This window comes from Homarus americanus, unplaced genomic scaffold (assembly GCF_018991925.1).
Source record: "Homarus americanus isolate GMGI-L3 unplaced genomic scaffold, GMGI_Hamer_2.0 scaffold48406, whole genome shotgun sequence".
Lineage (NCBI taxonomy): Eukaryota > Metazoa > Arthropoda > Malacostraca > Decapoda > Nephropidae > Homarus > Homarus americanus.
In genome coordinates this window covers 1,741,008-1,760,412 of record NW_024753828.1, presented here as the reverse complement: position 1 = coordinate 1,760,412, position 19,405 = coordinate 1,741,008, and the positions used below count along the sequence as shown (strand labels likewise).

The window sequence follows — 19,405 nt, the reverse complement described above, 5'->3', positions numbered from 1 at the left end:
AAAATAAATTGATAAAAAAATCTAAAAACTTCAAGTCAAAGTACCTGTAAGAGTTCTACAGTACAGTATATGTACTCCCAAACATCTAGAAGTTAATGCCATTGCAGATGTCACATTTATCTTTCAAAAGACATTCATTTTTAAAAACATTGAAAGCCCAGAATAAAAAAAAAAGTGTGTAGGCACAAAATACGATATTATCACAGCCAATATGATAATGATTGAAACTTTGTCAATACACCATTAATAAAAGTGAGCAATTTATTTACTAAAGCATTAATGATACATGGTAGGCATATACAGTATAAAAACAGTCAATACAGTATCTGACTTACTCAGGGCACTGAAACTTTGTTCTCTGAATGTATAAAAAATATATATATATTTTTTTTTACCATTTTTAAAAGAAATTGATCATGCATAAAAATAACAAACTGTATCTTAATTTATAGTCATATTTTATTTGTGTTAATTTTGTTAAGGTTGTTGCAATTATTTTTATAAACCTGTACTGTAGTCAATAATCGCAGTGACAAGTGTAAACTTTCGGGACCACAGATGTACAATCTCGGTGTTTGTTGTACAATACTTAGAGCAGTGGTCCTCAACCTTGTTTGCCCCATGCACCCCTTTCACCATATGTCAGAATGTCATTCCCCCCTCCTTTCCAAGATTGTCTGCCTCAAAAAAGTGCATTCCAAATAATTGCATATAATACTGAAAATCCTTTATTTTTTCCATATTAGTATCAGTTTCCCCCCCCCCCCTGAAAACCTGAGGGGGGGAAATTCCCCCCTGGTTGAGAACCCCTGACTTAGAGCATTACAAATGCTGCTGTTTGTTCTTGTTGGGTGTCAGATCTCTATTTAAGTGTCACTATTATGCTTGACAGTTTATACATCATAGCAAATACTCCTGTATAAGGCTCTGCAGAAGAAGAAAAAAGTAATAGTAATACACTGTACTGTACTAAAGCATAAGTACACTAATAAGTATTTATGGGGATTTTTACGAGCAACTACACATATCCTCACTCGAGGTATTACCTCAACTCTGGAAAAAAAATGCACATACGCATGCACATAAATACATTCTTTCTTGTCACTATTCTATGCAGAAAGAAAGTGAAGTAACAGCCTGGGATGTCAGACAACCTCCTCTTTGTATTTAAAGGTTATAATTCTGTTACACAAAAATAGTTAACATCTGAAGTTGCCTTTCCCTTTAAATAAAAATAAACTAAGTAGTAAAAATGTATGGAGGGCAAGATGCATTAAAATTTAAATTACACAATCTGGCTTTCCACTGTTTTGACAGTACAATTTCAGTGAAAAAAATTTAATAAATAAAAATAGCAGTTGGGAACATTGACTTCTACACTGAAATATTCCATATACATACAGTATATTAGGTTTTATTAAATGATAATATACAATACTGTATTACCGTTTCACAATATTTTTATTTTAAATATAGAAAAGCTATGGCTCTTTATATTCCCACGACAAATAAAGAAATGTATGCATACACACTTTCAAGCCAGGCCTTTTCCTGCTTATAATTCAAGGTAGACAGAAAGGAACTCATACACGGCACATCTTCCCTCCATTAACTGACCTTCCTTTATTCGTAGTTGTAAAGTTGTGTTGACCAATTGTATTTCCCCATCACAACAAGAGCCTAAATCTGGTGTGCCATCACTTCACATACATCAGCAGCACACCCTTCCCCTAAAATCATATTATATACTGTACAGTATATATATACAATATATAAAAACAGAGAGCCATGTGAATGGAGGAAAAGATAGGGATGTACTGGGGAACTTTTGAGCTGATATTATTATACTGGTGTGAAATAACGACCCTAAATGCAAAGGGAAGGAGCAAATTAGAAGCAACAGAAATAATAAGCTTAAAAGCAATGCATGGGGTAAATAGAATGCAGAGAATGAGAAATATGGAGATGCAGAAGTGAAAGAAGGAATGGGCCAAGATCTAATCTGGATCTGCATTGAAGAAAAATAACAAAACAAAAACAGAGCAAGACAAGTGAGATTTTAATGTTCATGAACCAATGCATTTACATGTGCTAAGAACTTTGGAATTGGTTCTAGAATTTATTACTTTCTCATATTTTACTTTACTAGCCTTTTCTTTATTGTAATTTATGTAGTACCTCTTACATCAGAGATTCTGTTACCCAGAATATTTAGTTAACACAATGGCCAGGGTAACCTTTGATAAAGGTTAAAATTGGCCAAAATTTACATGTCTTGGGACAAATCATTTCAATCACAAATTCCCCAGTTGTCACTTTTACATTTTTGTCAACTTCTCATTTCATTATATCAAATATTCTGGATTATAGAATTTCAGAGTAAGTGATGGTATCACAGACATACACACCCAACCCAGCATAAAAAATATATAATGGTTAAGTAACAATCTTGCAGATAACATATGAATATTTGCAACATGTCTAAGGCAAGACTTTGTAAGCAAGTTTTTAAATTCACTGCAAAATATCCCGCAGTCATAAAAAATTTCACAGTAAAGCATAAATTTTTAAAAATGCAGTAGAGGAAATGGTAGGGCAGAATGGCAAATAATGAACTCAATTGGTTCATCATTGCACAGGCACATTCAAATTGAAAACTAGGAGTTAACAGAAATCTGAGGTTTACTGTTATGTATTTAAATTACAACCAGGTTACAGTTATCATCACATACTTCAAATGAGTTTAACCTGGGCCATTCTGCATCCATTCCTCCCTTTAAACAATGTTGATTCAATCCAATTTGCAGGTGAACGATGTAACTTTTACCACCAAAATTTTATAAGTACAAGTTGTGGTTTGCACATGAACATGGTAATTGCACCAAGCCATTTTGGAGTCCCAGCTGCTGAGATGCCTGGGACTGCAAGTCTCGCATTGATTCAGGATGCACAGCCTAACTCTCACTGGGACATACATAGTGTTTACAATTTAAAATAACCTTCCAATCTCTTTCTCCTTTGTTCATGCACCCCAGTCATTTAGGATTATGGTACCACCACAACTCATAAAGTGCTTCTACAATTCAAGGATATCCCCATCAAGAAATCTAAGACCTTAACTTAGAAAACCAAGTTGCGCATACTCTGATGACTTGAAAGTGGTGTGGGAACCTCAGCACTAGATCATGTGCTTAACATTAGTTGGTCAGATGTACACTCAACATGGACAAATGCAGACTAGATTAAAAGCTCAGTCAACTTCACTATCAGAGAGGATAAGAAGCTGAGTGAGAAATGTAGAGTTCAGCATTCACCCTACACCAGCATATCTTAGTAATGTACAGTAAACTGAATGGATATGGATAACCTAGGCCTATACATGTCCTTGGTGAGTCCTGGTGTTACTTGCATATGTGTACTTTAGTTTTAGATTCATTAAATTTATTACTTTTTTCTCTATAACTTCCTTAGTGAGAATATATAATCAGGAAAGCAATCCCTAATAATAATAATAATAATAATAATAATAAAAATTAGGTTTGCTCTAAATGGTTTCACTATAAACAAGCTTTTTTTTTTTTTTTTTAAATTATCCCTCAATTACAGTGAGGAATGAGTGAGTGAAGCCAATTTATATTTAAAAATAATTTAGCAACATTATCCTTTGTTTGCCAAATTTTGTGTTCTTATTAAGCTATAACTGATAAGCCTCTTAACACCCATGAATTATGCAAGGAAATCTCAAAAATATCTGATAAAATACCATTTACTGTGTTTAATAATTAAAGTAACATTGATCTTCTGTTGAAGGCCATCTATGTACTATGCAGTACTGTAGAATTTCAGACTGCAACCAAATGTTTTGTAAGCCACCACATCATTAGAGGTTGAAGACCTGACATGAAGAGCAGCAAATAGAGACGTCGCTTGTTGCCTGCACTGTATGCCTCCATCGCTGCACCACCTTGAACTTGCCACCGTAGTGTTCGGAACTGTTGGGAAACAATAAATATGTAGTAGTTTAAACAGAAACAAGAAAAAATGGAAGAGAGAATTGGAGAACCGAGTCGCTAACACAGGTACCGTACAGTTACACACGGCATACTCCAGCAATTATAACTAATGTAACACAGATCGTCTCCTTATAGCTTTTAATCTCATCTTCTCTCATTTCTATACAGTAATTATCATTTTTATCTACAGTAAACTTGCTTTTTTATTGCAAAGACACCAGGCCCCACTCCACAGCTCTCATACCATCTTGTACTTCTATCAGATCAATGCACTCTGATCTGTTATTTGCACTAATTCTACATTTTAGAAGTGTATTTGACCAAAATTTTTTGTTGAACTTATCATTACTATCATACAAATGATAAAACAAAGAAATTGGTGATGTGGTGTCCCTTAGCCTCAGGGTGGATTAGTTTAAACCAATTTATGTGATTACATTTTAACAATAAAGTAGCTACTTTATGGTACAGTGATCCCTCGGTTAACAAGCGCCTCGGTTAACGAAATTTCAATTAACGAATTACCTTCCATAAGATTCTTCACCTCGGTTAACGAAAAAATTTTGGTTAACGAATTCCTTACGAATTTTTCCTAACATGTTTTCGCCTGCATTTGGCTGCTCATCCGCTGTAGTATTAGTCCGCCAATACAGTAATCGGTTTTAGGGCTTAAATTCCTTACCATTTTAATAAATATCAACAAGGTTGTACTATTCAATCATTTTAAAAGTTTTATATTAAATTTTCTAGTAATTTTAACAATTATTGAACATAATTGAAGTACAGGAAACTAGTTTTTTGCGTGCCAAACAGCCACTCAACACACCAAGCTTGGCGTCAGTTTGTTTATCGGTTCAGAGGAAGGAACATCTTGTTTGAGACTCTTCAACATAAACGCTTTTTTCTGTTTCCAGTCAAATTATTGATCATTTTGAAATATATTTTACTTATTGATAACATATAGTGCAGTGCAGTGTTGATTTAAAGAAAATAATCTTGAATTACACCAAGTGAACTAAAATTTTATGGGTGAAATGGCGGCATGGGGTGACTTCTCTTCCATCCCAATGCCTTCTCTTCTCCCTTCTCCTCCACCCCCATTCTAATTCCCATCATCATCATCATCAACCAGGAGCCTTCTACATGCACACCTCAAAGTAAGTGTACTTTACCGAACTTATTTTTAGTTTGTATGTAATTTTCGGTGAGCTGGAACCAATTACCCAAAAACCCATAGAAACAATGGTTTCAGTTAACAAATTTTTCGGTTAACGAGCAACCTTTTGGAACAAATTGTGCTCGTTAACCGAGGGACCACTGTAGTTACATGTAATACAGTCATTAAAATACAGGCAGTCCCCGACTTACGACGGGGTCAGGGACCCAAATCCATGTCGTAAGTCGAATTGGTCGTAAGTCGAAAATAATACATAGAAAATCTAAAATGGGTGTCTCTTTTTCTTCTCAGCACCACAAAACTCTCACTTTTAAGCTTGCCAGTCATTTTAACGGGAATTACAAATGAAAATTTTGTCGGTACACAGCGCAATCACTAACGTAGGGACTTGAAAATACATAACTTGACAAAATTTTGGTACAACTGCGGCAGTCTTATGTACGGGTGGTCGTAAGTCGAGTAGGTCGTAAGTCGAGGAGTACCTATATCTGTTAAGCTTTCTAAATTGTTAAATAATTTATATTTTTCCATTGCACCAAGTAGGGTTGGTATTTGTTAAATATTTTACTCAACAAATACTGTACATATTCATTTTTTTTAAATATTATGAATCAAAATAAAGCTTAAAGGACACCACACCATATATTTCTGTTTTATCCTTCATATGATAGTAATGACAAGTTTAACAAATAAATTTTTTAGGTTAAATAGACTGCCAAAATAAAGAAAATATATACAGTACAGTACAGGTTGTACCTCTCTAGTCCGGCAACCTCGGGACCTGACCGGTGCCGGACCATGGAAATTCACCCTTTTCCTGGATAGATAGTGACTTGTGCTTATGCCTGGAAGCACTAGCACCACTTTCTCTGCGTCATGGTCTCTTTGAAGACATATTGAAGGGTTAAATGTCGTATAGTAGCTCCTCAAATTTCGCGAGTTTTTAATTCTTAACGTATTTTATTGGAACACACAAAAAAATAAATAAATAAAAATTTTGACGGCGGAAACTTGAATTTCGACGGGTTTGAACGGCCCGCCAACGTGCAGACGACGTGCATAATCGTGTAAACAGCGTCATTTCTCTTATGTACAAAAGATTCATTATTGTTTATTACTGAATGTCTTTTTTATTGAATTAATGTTTATGTGTGCAAAATGAGCAATACAATTCATTAATAATACGTAGAATATTAAAACACATGAGGAAATGACACAGCATTGTTTTCGTTGATTACAAAACCAGTGACTGACTGGTTCTACATATAAAACTGAAGAAAATAAGACCTTGGTTGTAGCTGTAGTAAAATTAATATGGTTGTTTTAAGTAATGTTATTTAATGTTAATAAATGGAACAATAGAAGTAGCTAACGATAATGGTAAAGAAAAAGAGAGATCGCATATGTAAGTGCGCACACGTGAAAACATATCGTCATTACTTTACATAAGAATATGAAAGCAACACTTATTTACTGTTCATATATATTTTAATTAATGTTTCTGAATTTGTTTTTATTGAATTAATGTACGTGTGTGCAAAATTAACAATACAATTTATTAATAATACGTGAATATTAGAGGAGACGAGACCGCTGCCGGCATTGTTTATGTTAAAGCTTACGAAACCAGTGACTGATTGGTTCTACATATAAAACTGAAGAAAATAAGACCCTGCGTTTAGCTGTAGTAAAATTAATGTAAAAAATGAATATGGTTGCTTGAAGTACCTGCAATGTTATTTAATGTTAATAAATGGAACAATATAAGTAGCTAACCATTAATGGTAAAAAAAAAGTGAGACTGCTCGTATGTAAGTGCACACATGTGAAAATATATCGTCATTACTCTACATAAGAATATGAAAGCAACACTTATTTACTGCTCATATATATTGAAGGGTTAAATGTTGTACTCTGTATAGACAAGCAGAGAGAGAGAGAGCAGCCGAACTGCCGGATGTAAACAAACCTTAATTTCCCGCGGCTTTTTTTTTTTAAGGGGATTAGCCCACCCGGGCATAGGTCACTGACCCACATTGGGGCCTGAGGGGCAAAAATTTAATACTCCTGTAATAATAATAATAATAATTCAGATAAGGAAAAAAAAAAAAAAAAAAAAAAGCTGCCTATCTACCTATTGGACAAACTAAAATCGTTCCGGACCACGGGAGTTTCCGGACCACAGAATGCCGGACTAGAGAGGTACAACCTGTATTACAGTAATATCTCCATTAGACGGAATCCCTCAAACACGGAACTCTCCCATAGCCGGAATTGAAATTTGCTTGGAATTTTTTCTGGAAAATTCTCTCAATTCCAGACTTGGAAACAAAATCAGAGGTTGAAAATCGGCCTTATTTTATGAAAATTCCAAGAAAAATTATGGAAAATCTCAACACATGTTTATTTCTGGGTCTGGGAATATATTTTCAAGACATTCCGAAAGATTGCATCATGCCCCAACCCATCCCCACGGGCCAGGCGAAGGATGGTCCAGTTGCTTGGTTCGCTTAGTTCATATTCTGTTGTCATTGTAGAAGACCGTTCCCTCACTGGTTGCTGTTTTTGTGTACAATTTGTGTTGTGCAGTGCTGTACATTATTGTTCCAGAACAAAACCAGCCAAGAATACAGTGTTAAAGCAGTGTTGAGAAAGTTAAAAGTGATTACATTTACATATACTATACTGGACAATCAAAGACAAAAGTCGTGTCGCAGTTTTGTCCGAAGATTAAATATAACTCGTGAAACATTATGAGAGCCCCTACCACAAGGCAAAGCGCACCAAAAGTTTTAGCCCTTCGGCATATGTTTTCACCAAATTTCATGACACGACTTTTATCTTTCATTGTTCATTGAGTAAGTGGGAAACGCTGGAGCACCTTACCTTTCATATTTATTCAAGACATCTTCAGGTCATAAAACCCACTAATCCCCCACCCCTACAATGGGTGTCCTAATATTGCATCAGGTCAGGTCAGTAACATGACCCAGTAATCTACCACCCAACCTCCATCACAAGTGTTAAACATGATTACAGTAAAGTATTACAGTATGAACAATATTGTATGTGTACAGTGGTGTTTGTGTAAAATAAAATATTCAGGATCATTTGGGTACAAAAAAAAAATGGTGTGTCTAACTTAATTATAACTGATTTTACTGACTCCGGTATCAATATTTCTTACACTTTTTTGTAAAAATTAATGGAATTCCCATTATATCATGTCAAAATATTTTGTTTAAGGATATCATATTGGAAACATCTCATAGAATTTATTCAGGATCATTATGGTATCAAATTCACCCCTCTAACATAATTAGTAGTTTATAACAAATACTCTGAGGGAGGGGGGTAGGAAGGGAGAGGGGCAAGGGTCTATTGGAGGGTAAATGTGACCCCTCTCCCAGCAAAGGGTCACCTCTCACTTAGTGTTTGTCAGCAACTCCTACCTTCATGATACAATATAGTTTATTTGTTATTCATTAATTAGTACAGATACGTTACTGTAATAATCTGTAATTATTAATACCTGTACCCTTCATATACAATACAGCACAGTACTATGTATATACCTCATAGGTAAAAAATAATGTCATCAGAAATGCATTTCCATACAGTATATGCAATGGTACGAAATTCATTTCTCTTAACACAATCAGAGCAGATGTTGTGAATAAAAGTTGATAAATTTTTTTGCTAACATCCACATGCCTCAAAAATGCCTTAGCTTTTGTCTTTATTCAAGACATCTTCAGGTCATAAGACCCACTAATCCCCCACCCTACAATGGGTGACCTGACATTGCATCAGGACAAGTTAGTAGCATGACCCAATAATCTCCCACCAACCTCCATCATAAGTGTTAAGAAGTGATTACAGTTATGTATATTACAGTCAGCTAAGTGAAGTGTCTGCCTATTACAGTCAGCTAAGTGAAGTGTCTGCCTATTACAGTCAGCTAAGTGAAGTGTCTGCCTATTACAGTCAGCTAAGTGAAATGTCTGCCTATTCTTGGAAAAAGATGACAGGATCTGCTGGTGAGTACAGTATGTATAGTAGTACTATACAGTCGTATATACATTATTTTGTTTACACTATGAATAATATTGTATGTACAGTGGTGTTTGTGTAAATAAATACAGGTCCTGTAAGATGTGTCATTTAGACTCATGAAAAATACCACTGTTTTTGCTGTAACACACAGCTCCATTCACAACTATATCATATAGATATTTTTTTAAACATTTATTTAACCAAACTTTTAGATAAAGTATTCAGGGTTATTTTGATAAAATAATGGTGTTTCTTAACTAAATTAGAAATGATTTTATTGACTCCAGTACAGAGACCCCTCCGTTAACGAACTCAATCCGTTCCAGAAGGTCGTTCGTTAACCGAAAAGTTCGTTAACCGAAACCATTGTTTCAATGGGTTTTGGGTAATTGGTTCCAGCTCACCGAAAATTTCCTAAATTCAACAAAAATGGTAGAAAAGTTCACTTACTTTGAGGTGTGTATGTAGAAGGCTCCTGGATGATGATGGGATTTAGAATGGGGGTGGAGGAGAAGGAAGAAGAGAAGGCATTGGGGTGGAAGAGAAGTCACCCCATGGTGCCATTTCACCCATAAAATTTTAGCTCTCTGGTGTAATTCAAGATTATTTTCTTTAAATCAACACTGCACTGCATTATATATTGTCAATATGTAAAATATATTTCAAAATGACCAATAATTTGCTTGGAAACACAGAAAAAAAGCGTTTAGTTGAAGAGAGTCTCAAGCAAGATGTTACCTCCAGTGAAAACAGAGAGAGACTAACTCCTGTTTGCTGTGTTCAATTTAAAATGACTAAAAAATTTAATATTAAACTTTTAAAATTATTGAATAGTATAAACTTCTTGATATTTACTAAAATAGCAAGGAATTTAAGCCCTAGAACCGATTAATGTATTGGCGGACTGATGCTAAAGCTGGTTGCCCGGTCAGTGCAAGAGAAAACATATTGAGGTCGGTTCGTAAGAAATTCGTTAACCGAATTTTTGTTCGTTAACCGAATTGAAGATCCTTATGGAAGGCAGTTCGTTAACCGAAATTTCATTAACCGAGGCGTTCGTTAAACGAGGGGTCACTGTATCAGGAATTTTATAGTTGCAATCAGTAATTTTGACAATTCTAAAACACTTCTTCAGTGGCATTTCTGGCACAAATTACGTGTAAGCTAGATATTTAAAATTTTATTATGTATGCTCGTACACACCTAGAACATCAAACGACTGTGGAGCCCCATAGTTAGGTTAGGTTAGGTTAAGTTTGGTTCAAAACTATTTTTCAATGTTTTTTTTAGTTTTGAACACTTTTTACCTTGAATTTTATAACAAATATGTAGATTCAGAGCTTTATATCAGAAACAGAGATGAAGGACAAATTCGTTCATAACACTATCAAGAATCATCGGAAAAAGATAGTTTTAACTTCAATTTCGTTAACTATACCAGTCTGGAGAATAAGGTCAAAATTATACATTTTTATTTCAAGTCAAATTTATGGTCAAACAAAGAAATTATATGAATGCAAAAGACATAATGAACCCCTCAAACACCCTAAAGGTGAGGTTACTTCAGAAGATGCTCACATATTCTTCATGATATAATAATCAATCCTCATGGGAAACACCCCTACAGTAGATCCCACTTTATCTACAGGTTTATGTTCTGTCAGACCCACAGACTGTATATATCATAAAACAGAAGTCAACTCCATCTAAGGTGGAAATGAGATTACATTCTGGGGTCCCAACAGTCACTCTAAACAAACTACAGTAAAAGTCCAACTTACCATGAAAACAACGAGGCTAAAGCTGGAGTATGCGAGAACACAGTAATAACCCAAACTTTGCATCACTAACCCAGCCAACAGAGCAACAATCATTCTGGAAAATAAAAAGAAACCAGAACATATGAGTATATATACTGTACTGTAAATATATAACCCATACATACAGTATTTACAAAGTACCGCATAGGCAGTCCCCGAGTTACGAACGGATTATGTTCCTGGACCCCATTTGAAAGTCGGAACAGTGTTAATTCCATAGTTTAGGTTAGGTTAAAGCACAACCCTGCCCAAACAAAACAACAATAATATCCCATACATAACAAATAATGAAAATAATACAGCATGCCCTTCATATTCGCCGAGGTTAGGTTCACAAAATGGCCACGAATCACCAAATCCCTTTATGTGTTTGCCCTTAGGACAATTATTTCTTTTACCTGTATTGTTAATACTGTATGTGTGTGTGTCTGTGTGTGCAGACACACACATACAAATAAATAATAATGGGAAAATTCTCTCACAAATTATAAGAAAAAAATTATTAAAAATGTTGAGTCTACCCTCAAGTCTACTCTGTACTCTATTAATAACAAAGCATGGAATGGAGTTGAGGGTAGACTCAACATTTTTAATAAATTTTTTCTGATTATTTGCGAGAGGATTTTTCCCATTATTATTTATTTGTATGTGTGTGTCTACACACACACATACACATATATACAATACAGGTAAAGAAAATTACTGTCTCTAGAACAAATGGCTCCCTGTCCTGGCCACGAAAATGCCAGCAACTTTAAAACTACCCTTAGACATACTAGGGTACATCCAGGGTGTCATCCACGAATAATAAAGGACCGTGAAATAAAAATCCGCGAATTATCTGGGCGTACTGTATATAATTTTCACCACTTATCAGCTTACTAGCCATTTGGGTCGTCTATCCAGCGTTAGTATAGGAGGAAACCAGGGACCAGGTCACACTAGATAACACCCTTCTCCCGTGTGTCTGGGCAGAGGCTCGAGCCCTTGACATATTGGTGAGAGTTATGTGCGTTATCGCTGTACCACCTAATAATGTAAATGAAGTACAGGTAATGCTAAAAAATGTAAAGTACAGCCTGAGCTCACAAATTAGTGCCAATTGGTATCCAACCATGGCCGAATTTCAAAAGGCAAGTATATGTGGAATAAGCATTAAAAATCATAGGAATATTTTCTAATTATTTGCTAAAAAGCTAAATCTACAGTAATTAATTGTATAACATAAATCTTTACTGTTCAAAAACTTATGCTTCAATACCATATTTATTGGACAGTTCTTCAATAATTATTCCACTCTATATTAATGATGTGGTTCTGAGTCAAACAATTTAGTGACCAATGGGGTTAGCCTAATTTGAACAAATTTCATATTGCATGTCAAAAATGAAAAAAAAATGCGATGATAAACAATAAAATTGATACATAGCTTATCATAAATTACAAAAGCACATTTTATATACTGTACAGTACTGTGTATAAAAATAGCTCCTCTCACACTCAAACCATCCTCTGGGCGATGTGACACAGTTCAGCCAGGCAACCACCCAGCTGAGTCAAGAGACATGTGGCTGCAGCTGCGATGAGTGTATACCATGACATCACATCAGGGGGAGGGAGTGCGGGTGGCTGCTGGGCTGGTGAGTCAACGACGTAGTTACAGCCCACTGCCTAAACGTGTGTGTTCACTTCCCACACATACACACCCATGCTCTTCATTTTTCTTAGTTTATAGTTTTGTATTACTTTTTATTTATTTCTAAGCCACATTAGAGTATTGCAATGATTTTATTTTCATTTCAACTCATATGAGCACAGATAAGTGATAACATAGTACAGTACACTACAAGGGTAATTGGGGAATGCCCATGAAAAAGCACGGATTTGCGGAAAACAGACTTGTAGGAAAATTTTTTTGCACGGTCAGAGTGTGATGCAAAAAATTAGATTTTAGATACAACCCTGCTAAAAAAAACAGTAATAAGGTACTGTATCCCATACACAACAAATAATGTAAACACGGTAAATAAAGTGATGTTAAACAATAAAGAATAATGAAAGTAATGTAAAAAAAAAAGGGATTTTAATTAAAGATTTTTGCGACGAATGTACTGTAACAGGATCCCATTCGTAAGTGCAAGTGTTTGTAACTCAGAGACTGCCTGTAAATCAATACAAGACTTGCATATTCAATATTATTAATACAGGCTAAGTATGGTATAACTCATTATGGAACTAACTATTAATCTTATAGCCTTTTATAGAGGAAAATGTCATAGTGGATGCTCTATGGAGGAAGAGAATTATTAGAGCAATATTTGAATACCCAGTACTATTAATAACATGTACAAAGGGAAGAACAGTGATAAACAAAATATGTGCATACAAGGGGTTATAAGTCCTTGGAGATACACAGTGATGGGAGCATATGTGAGCATATTACAATATCATGGACATGTGAAATGCTTGATGTTGATAGGTTCACGATGATTTATACAGGTACAATGGAAACTAGAAGATGGAGAAGCAGAGAAGCAAATTGTATTGAGATAAAGGAGTGTCAGCAGAATAAAGACCAAAGGAAAGGCAGAAAACAACATACTGGAGAGGCATATATATATATATATATATATATATATATATATATATATATATATATATATATATATATATATATATATATATATATATATATATATATATACACATACTTAAGTTAAAAAAAAAGTGTCTCATTCATAAGTACTCAAGTACTGAAATTGAAAAGTAACATCAAAATTATTGTTTCAAACATTACAATAAATCCTTTCTACTGAGATTAATCAAAAGATTAATCAATAACTGATTCTCAAATTATGGTTATCAATCAGTATCTTTTAGGCCTAAATATAAGCCCAGCATGATCCACTCAAAAGAGAATATGTTCAGCCTCTTTCCCTACAATCCACCAGAGGACAGTGAGCAGGCTGAAAATATATCCATCCAATACTATGATCACTTGCTACAAAAATGGAAGTCTCAGTGACTCACATCCTCCTCCTCACTACCCCACCACCACACTCGCTCCACCACCTCCGCCCATCAATAAGCACAATACAAAAATGATTTATATATATATATATATATATATATATATATATATATATATATATATATATATATATATATATATATATATATATATATATATATATATATATATATATATATATATATATATATATATATATATATATATATATATATATATACAGTGGGTATGCTATGAGCAGTTCTCTCTGAATATTCCTACTTGAACGATTTTACCTATCAAATTGAGAATGCTATATGAGCATAACTCCTACAACGAGCAGCGGATGAATACGGGACTATTTCGTCTGGCGCATAAGATATTGTTGTACGCGGCTCACAGCAAAAGTCGGGCGCCATATTGGTTCATTATTAGTCAGTGCACCACTGAACTTGTTGAAATTTCGTCTTTTGATGTAAATTCGTGTTATTTTTATAACTATTTTGTTATACAAGTGTACAATTATAACACTGAATCGTCAAAAGCGAGTGAAAACTAATAACCCTTAAAACTAAGAAAGAAATTATAAATAAACAGACAAAGTGCCTGTAAGACAGTCACCAAAGAGGGCTAGGAAGGATGACTCCTCCTTCCACCTCTTCTCCATAATTCTCTCCTCCCCTCCTCCTCTGCCTCCTGTCATGCTGAACAACACTAAGGTAAGATAAAATACCGTATTTTTTACAATTTCACAGAAATTTTTCAGTGTTAAGTGGTTGTATTTGGGGGCCTGAGCGGATTAATCCTATGAAACGAGGTTCTAGAACCAATTAGATTCGTTATAGCATACCCTGTATATATATATATATATATATATATATATATAAATATATACTCTATTTTCTATAAAATTACACTGAATTTCTGTATATGCAATGGATTTTATGGGGCAAATGGTAGCTGGGAACGTAACTCCGTTTTTATCTATTTTTATAGGAAAATTGATTCCGATAACGTTGTTTCCATTAACGCTGTGGTTTTCAAGAACGGAACCACGACATTAGCAAGGACTTACTGTATATGATAAGAGGATGATTACCCCAAATAAAAGCAAAAATAAAAGTTCAACTCATATTTACACTTCTCCCAATAATTTCCACTGCAAAGCCCTGATCAAGAAGCCATTGAGAATGCGAATATCTGAGAGGAGAAAGTTACAAGGAAATAATTTCAATTATGTCGTCATCGTAAAAATTTAAAAGGATAATATTATGGTATCTGAACTCAATGACTTCAAGCAAGAGACAAGATTCCATTTCTACTTTGGACTTTAACCTCACTGCCTTAACAATTCACTATCATAACATTAACCATTGGAACTTAATAATTTGGAGGATACCTTCTAATCTAACTTTAGCCACCAGAGTGCTAACATTCTGATACCAAAATGTTAATTATAGTGTAACATCTTACACAGTGACAGAACTCATAGTGAAATGAATTAAGTGAATAAAATTAAGTAAGGTATTTTTAGCAAATCTGGTATAAACTTCCATTGAAATCCATTGATAAGAATGTTTTTTGGTGATTTTAGGAGATACAAAATTATATAATTGCTGCAGTATGAAAACAAATTAAGTGGTAGAAAATTACGAGTACTGTAGCAGAATAAAAGATGTATAGTAAAGAGCAGTAATGGTAAAAAGGATACAGTAAAGCCTCTAATAACGATGTTAATGTGTCCTCCAATATTGCAGTGTAAGGTGAATCATCGTATCGCGAATCATTAATTACCATTAAAATAAAGCAATAATAATGAGATGTGTTCCCAAGTGTAACCTTTTCATATCTTTTGTGTGACTTTTACCCTTTTCCAAAACAATACAATTAATGAAAATTGCAAACTATATTCTTAAATAATGTTTGAATGCACCTTAAGATACAATATAAATGAATAATAATATGGTCAACAAGAGGAGATGGGACGCCATTGTTTCGTTATGTTTACAGCAGGGAGTTCGGGACGATAGTTCTACACGAGAAAATGAAGAAAATAAGATCCTGGTTGTAGCTGTAGTAAAATTAATGTAAAAAATTATATATATAGTTTTAAGTAATGTTATTTAATGTTAATAAATGGAACAACAGAAGTAGCTAACTACTAATGGCAAAGAAAAAAAAGATGGATTGGGAACGCCAACATAAACGTGCGCATTTAAGGATAACGAGTCATTTATTTTTTTCAGAATATGTACAAAAGATTCATTATTGTTTATTACTGAATATGTATTTGATTGAATTAATCTTTATATATGAGAAAATGAACAATACAATTCATTAATAATACGTAGAATATTAAAACACACAAGAGGATACGAGACGACATTGTTGTCTGTGTTATTAACCAAAATGTCAGTTATCCATCTGAAACTGAAGAAAATAAGCACCTTGTTGTTGTTGTTGTTGGAGTAAAATTATTGTGTCAAGCTCGGAAATTAGGGATAGAAATCCTTACCAGACTAATCAGGTTCTTAATAAAGGAAAATCAAGGCCATGGTTTTCTGAGGAATAGCAAACAAACCGCTTTGAGATTGATATCTCTTTACGATAAAAAATATAACACAAAACTCTGACACCACTCAACAAACATCAAGTAACAATTATGGAGTCAAACAATTAAGGCAGTCAACAGTTAATGGAGTCAAACAATTAATGGAAGTAAAAAATAAAAGGAGCAAATATTTAATGGGGAGTCAGCAATTAATAGAATCAAACAATTAATGGGAGTCAACAACCGATAGAATAAAACAATGAACAGATATTTCCACGGCAGTAGCCCTAAAGGTTCTGGAACACGGTGATCCACACTAGGTAGGAAGGCCCATTCAACTCCACACTCGAGCCGGACGCCTTGAAATGGCAGGAGAAACACGGGAGCACAGATGGAAATGAGATGAATGACAGTCGTGGTATGTGGTAGATGACCAGAGAATGGACATTCGATAAGTGAAGGCCTAGGGGACAGCCCATCGAGTCCAGGACCTATGATGAGATCACAGCCAGAATTTGGACGAACAGCGGGTAGCTAGATAATGACTGTATGGCGTTGGTTGAACCGGTCAGACCCGGGTAGCAGCTGCTGCTTCACCTCTGCCCAACCACCCTAAGTGTTATCCTCACCAGCAAACAAGAGAAGAGTTAGCAGCGGTAACTGAGGAAGATCGTTTTCCACTTACATATTGTAAAAAATATGTATGTTTTAATTAATGTTATTTAATGTACAGTAGAAGTAACCACTGATATTAAAGAAATAGTGAGACTGATAGTGAAGCCAATGTATACGCATACAACTGTAAGGAAACATAGTCATTTATCTTAAGAATATATAAAAAGATTCATTATTGTTTATTACTGAATAAGTATTTGATTGAATTAACGTTTATATATGTGAAATGAACAATGCAATTCATTAATAATACGAGAATATTAAACATACACAAGGAGACAAGACGCATTGTTTTCGTGAGTGACTATGGTTCTACATAAGAAACTGAAGAAAATAAGACCCTGGTTGTAGCTGTAGTGACGTTAATTTTAAAAAATTGAATACCTGCATGTATGTTTAAGTAATGTTATTTAATGTTAATAAATAGAACACTAGAAGTAGCAAGTAGCTAACCACAATGGTAAAGAAATAAAGCAAGACGATTGGGAACGCCAACTATGAACAGTAAGTGCGTATATGTGAAAATATATCATTTCTCTACATATGAATATGAAAGAACACTTATTTGCTGTTCATATATGTTTTTAAATAATATTTACTTAATGTAAAAAAAAAATTCTACTTACCAATGGTGGTAAAGTCTAAAACATAAGGACAGCTAATGAATATTGTGCGAAGTTTTTACTTGATGACGGTCATCAGGTTCAACTCTGGCTGAAGCTGTAGGTTCAACTCTGATGAAGCTGTAGCTTTCCATAAAGCTGTTGCTGAAACAGTCACTGAATCTGAAGTTGATGTTGAAGCTGCTTATGATGCTGAATTTGATGGTGTAGCTGAAGTTGATGGTTTAGGCCTTCAGAATAATAAAGCTGTCGAAAGAACCTTGCACAGCTGCTTTCTTTTCTCATTATACATTTTTATGTAGAGGCCATTTGCATTTATTTAAATTTTTATGCTTTGTTCTGTTAATGGATCCACTTCAGAAAATATGTTCATTGCCTGCTCCATATAATATCCACAGACCTCTCACCTTTTCATATCGCTTTTAACACATCTAGTTTCTCAGCTAACTAGTTTCTCGCTGCTTATACACTTTCTATTAGCTTTTGAAACAACACTACCATCACTTGCTCTCTTGCTCATGTTGAATAGTGATGCAAAAATGCTGTAAGAAACCTGAAGAAAGTTTTTCTCCTGTCTCCATTTCCAGATGCTTGAAAACAAAAGGCCCACCAAGCTCCTACTGTTGTTTACCAATTAATAGGAAGGGTAGCTTATGCCAAGGCGCTCTAATTTTTACATTCATTTTGTTTTTATAATACATCGGAATTTAGTTATTATTCATATGAAAACGTAAGTTTTTTGTTTTTGTTTTTTAAATATATATTGGTCGTAAATACGAATGAAATAAGGACATAAATTGAATTGGGTCCTAAATTAACTAGGGTTTTAAATATGAAAAATTGTTGGTCAAACTGTTGTTATTGGAGGCTTTACTGTACGTACAATATATATAAATGGAAAGATTGTTTTGATTTAGTAATACTTAAGGATGGGAAAAAGAAGTATAAGATTTCATATTGGAGGATGGAAAAGTAAAGAGGTAGACCACAAATACAGAATTAAATATTAACAGATAAAAATTAAGGACAGAGAGCAATGAGTGTGAGTTGGAATTATATACTTCAGAATGATGACCACTTTCGGTGATGATATATTATGTAAACCTTATAACTACAATGACTACTATTTGGCCTTAACAAACACAGTATGGTATCACTGATCCTGGTTATAAAACTGGATAATACTCACCCAACATATTTGTACGAGGAAAATGCTAATAGGTCCAATGATTTGATGTGTGTCTGTATAGCTGTTACATACAGGGTGGCAAAGATAACAAATATTTCCAGCACCAGCCACACCAGAGCAGAACTTGCCTGCATGCCCAGCACATCAGGTGAAAATCTAGAAGAAACATAATAAATACAGTTTTCCTCTGCTCTCACGCAAGCACTCAGTTACATAAAATTACATAATACCATCATACAGAATAGCAATACCACTGTAAACACAAGTTTCTACAATACTACAACTATTAAA

The 19,405-nt window shown here is 34.3% G+C and overlaps 1 protein-coding gene across 4 annotated transcripts in view; it reads right to left on the bottom strand.

Annotated features, from left to right (window-relative positions):
• Positions 1 to 247: 247 nt before the first annotated feature.
• LOC121855569 (protein YIF1B-A-like) overlaps positions 248 to 19,405 on the bottom strand; it is a 42,190-nt gene continuing 23,032 nt past the window's right edge. For all 4 annotated transcript variants that reach the window (XM_042350571.1, XM_042350570.1, XM_042350569.1 and 1 more), the window contains 3 exons: positions 19,115 to 19,270; positions 11,028 to 11,121; positions 248 to 3,992 (listed from right to left, as the gene is read on the bottom strand). In XM_042350571.1, coding sequence (XP_042206505.1) covers positions 3,843 to 3,992; positions 11,028 to 11,121; positions 19,115 to 19,270 — 400 coding nt within the window. In that variant the 3' untranslated portion in view covers positions 248 to 3,842. The remainder of the gene's footprint in view (positions 3,993 to 11,027; positions 11,122 to 19,114; positions 19,271 to 19,405) is intronic.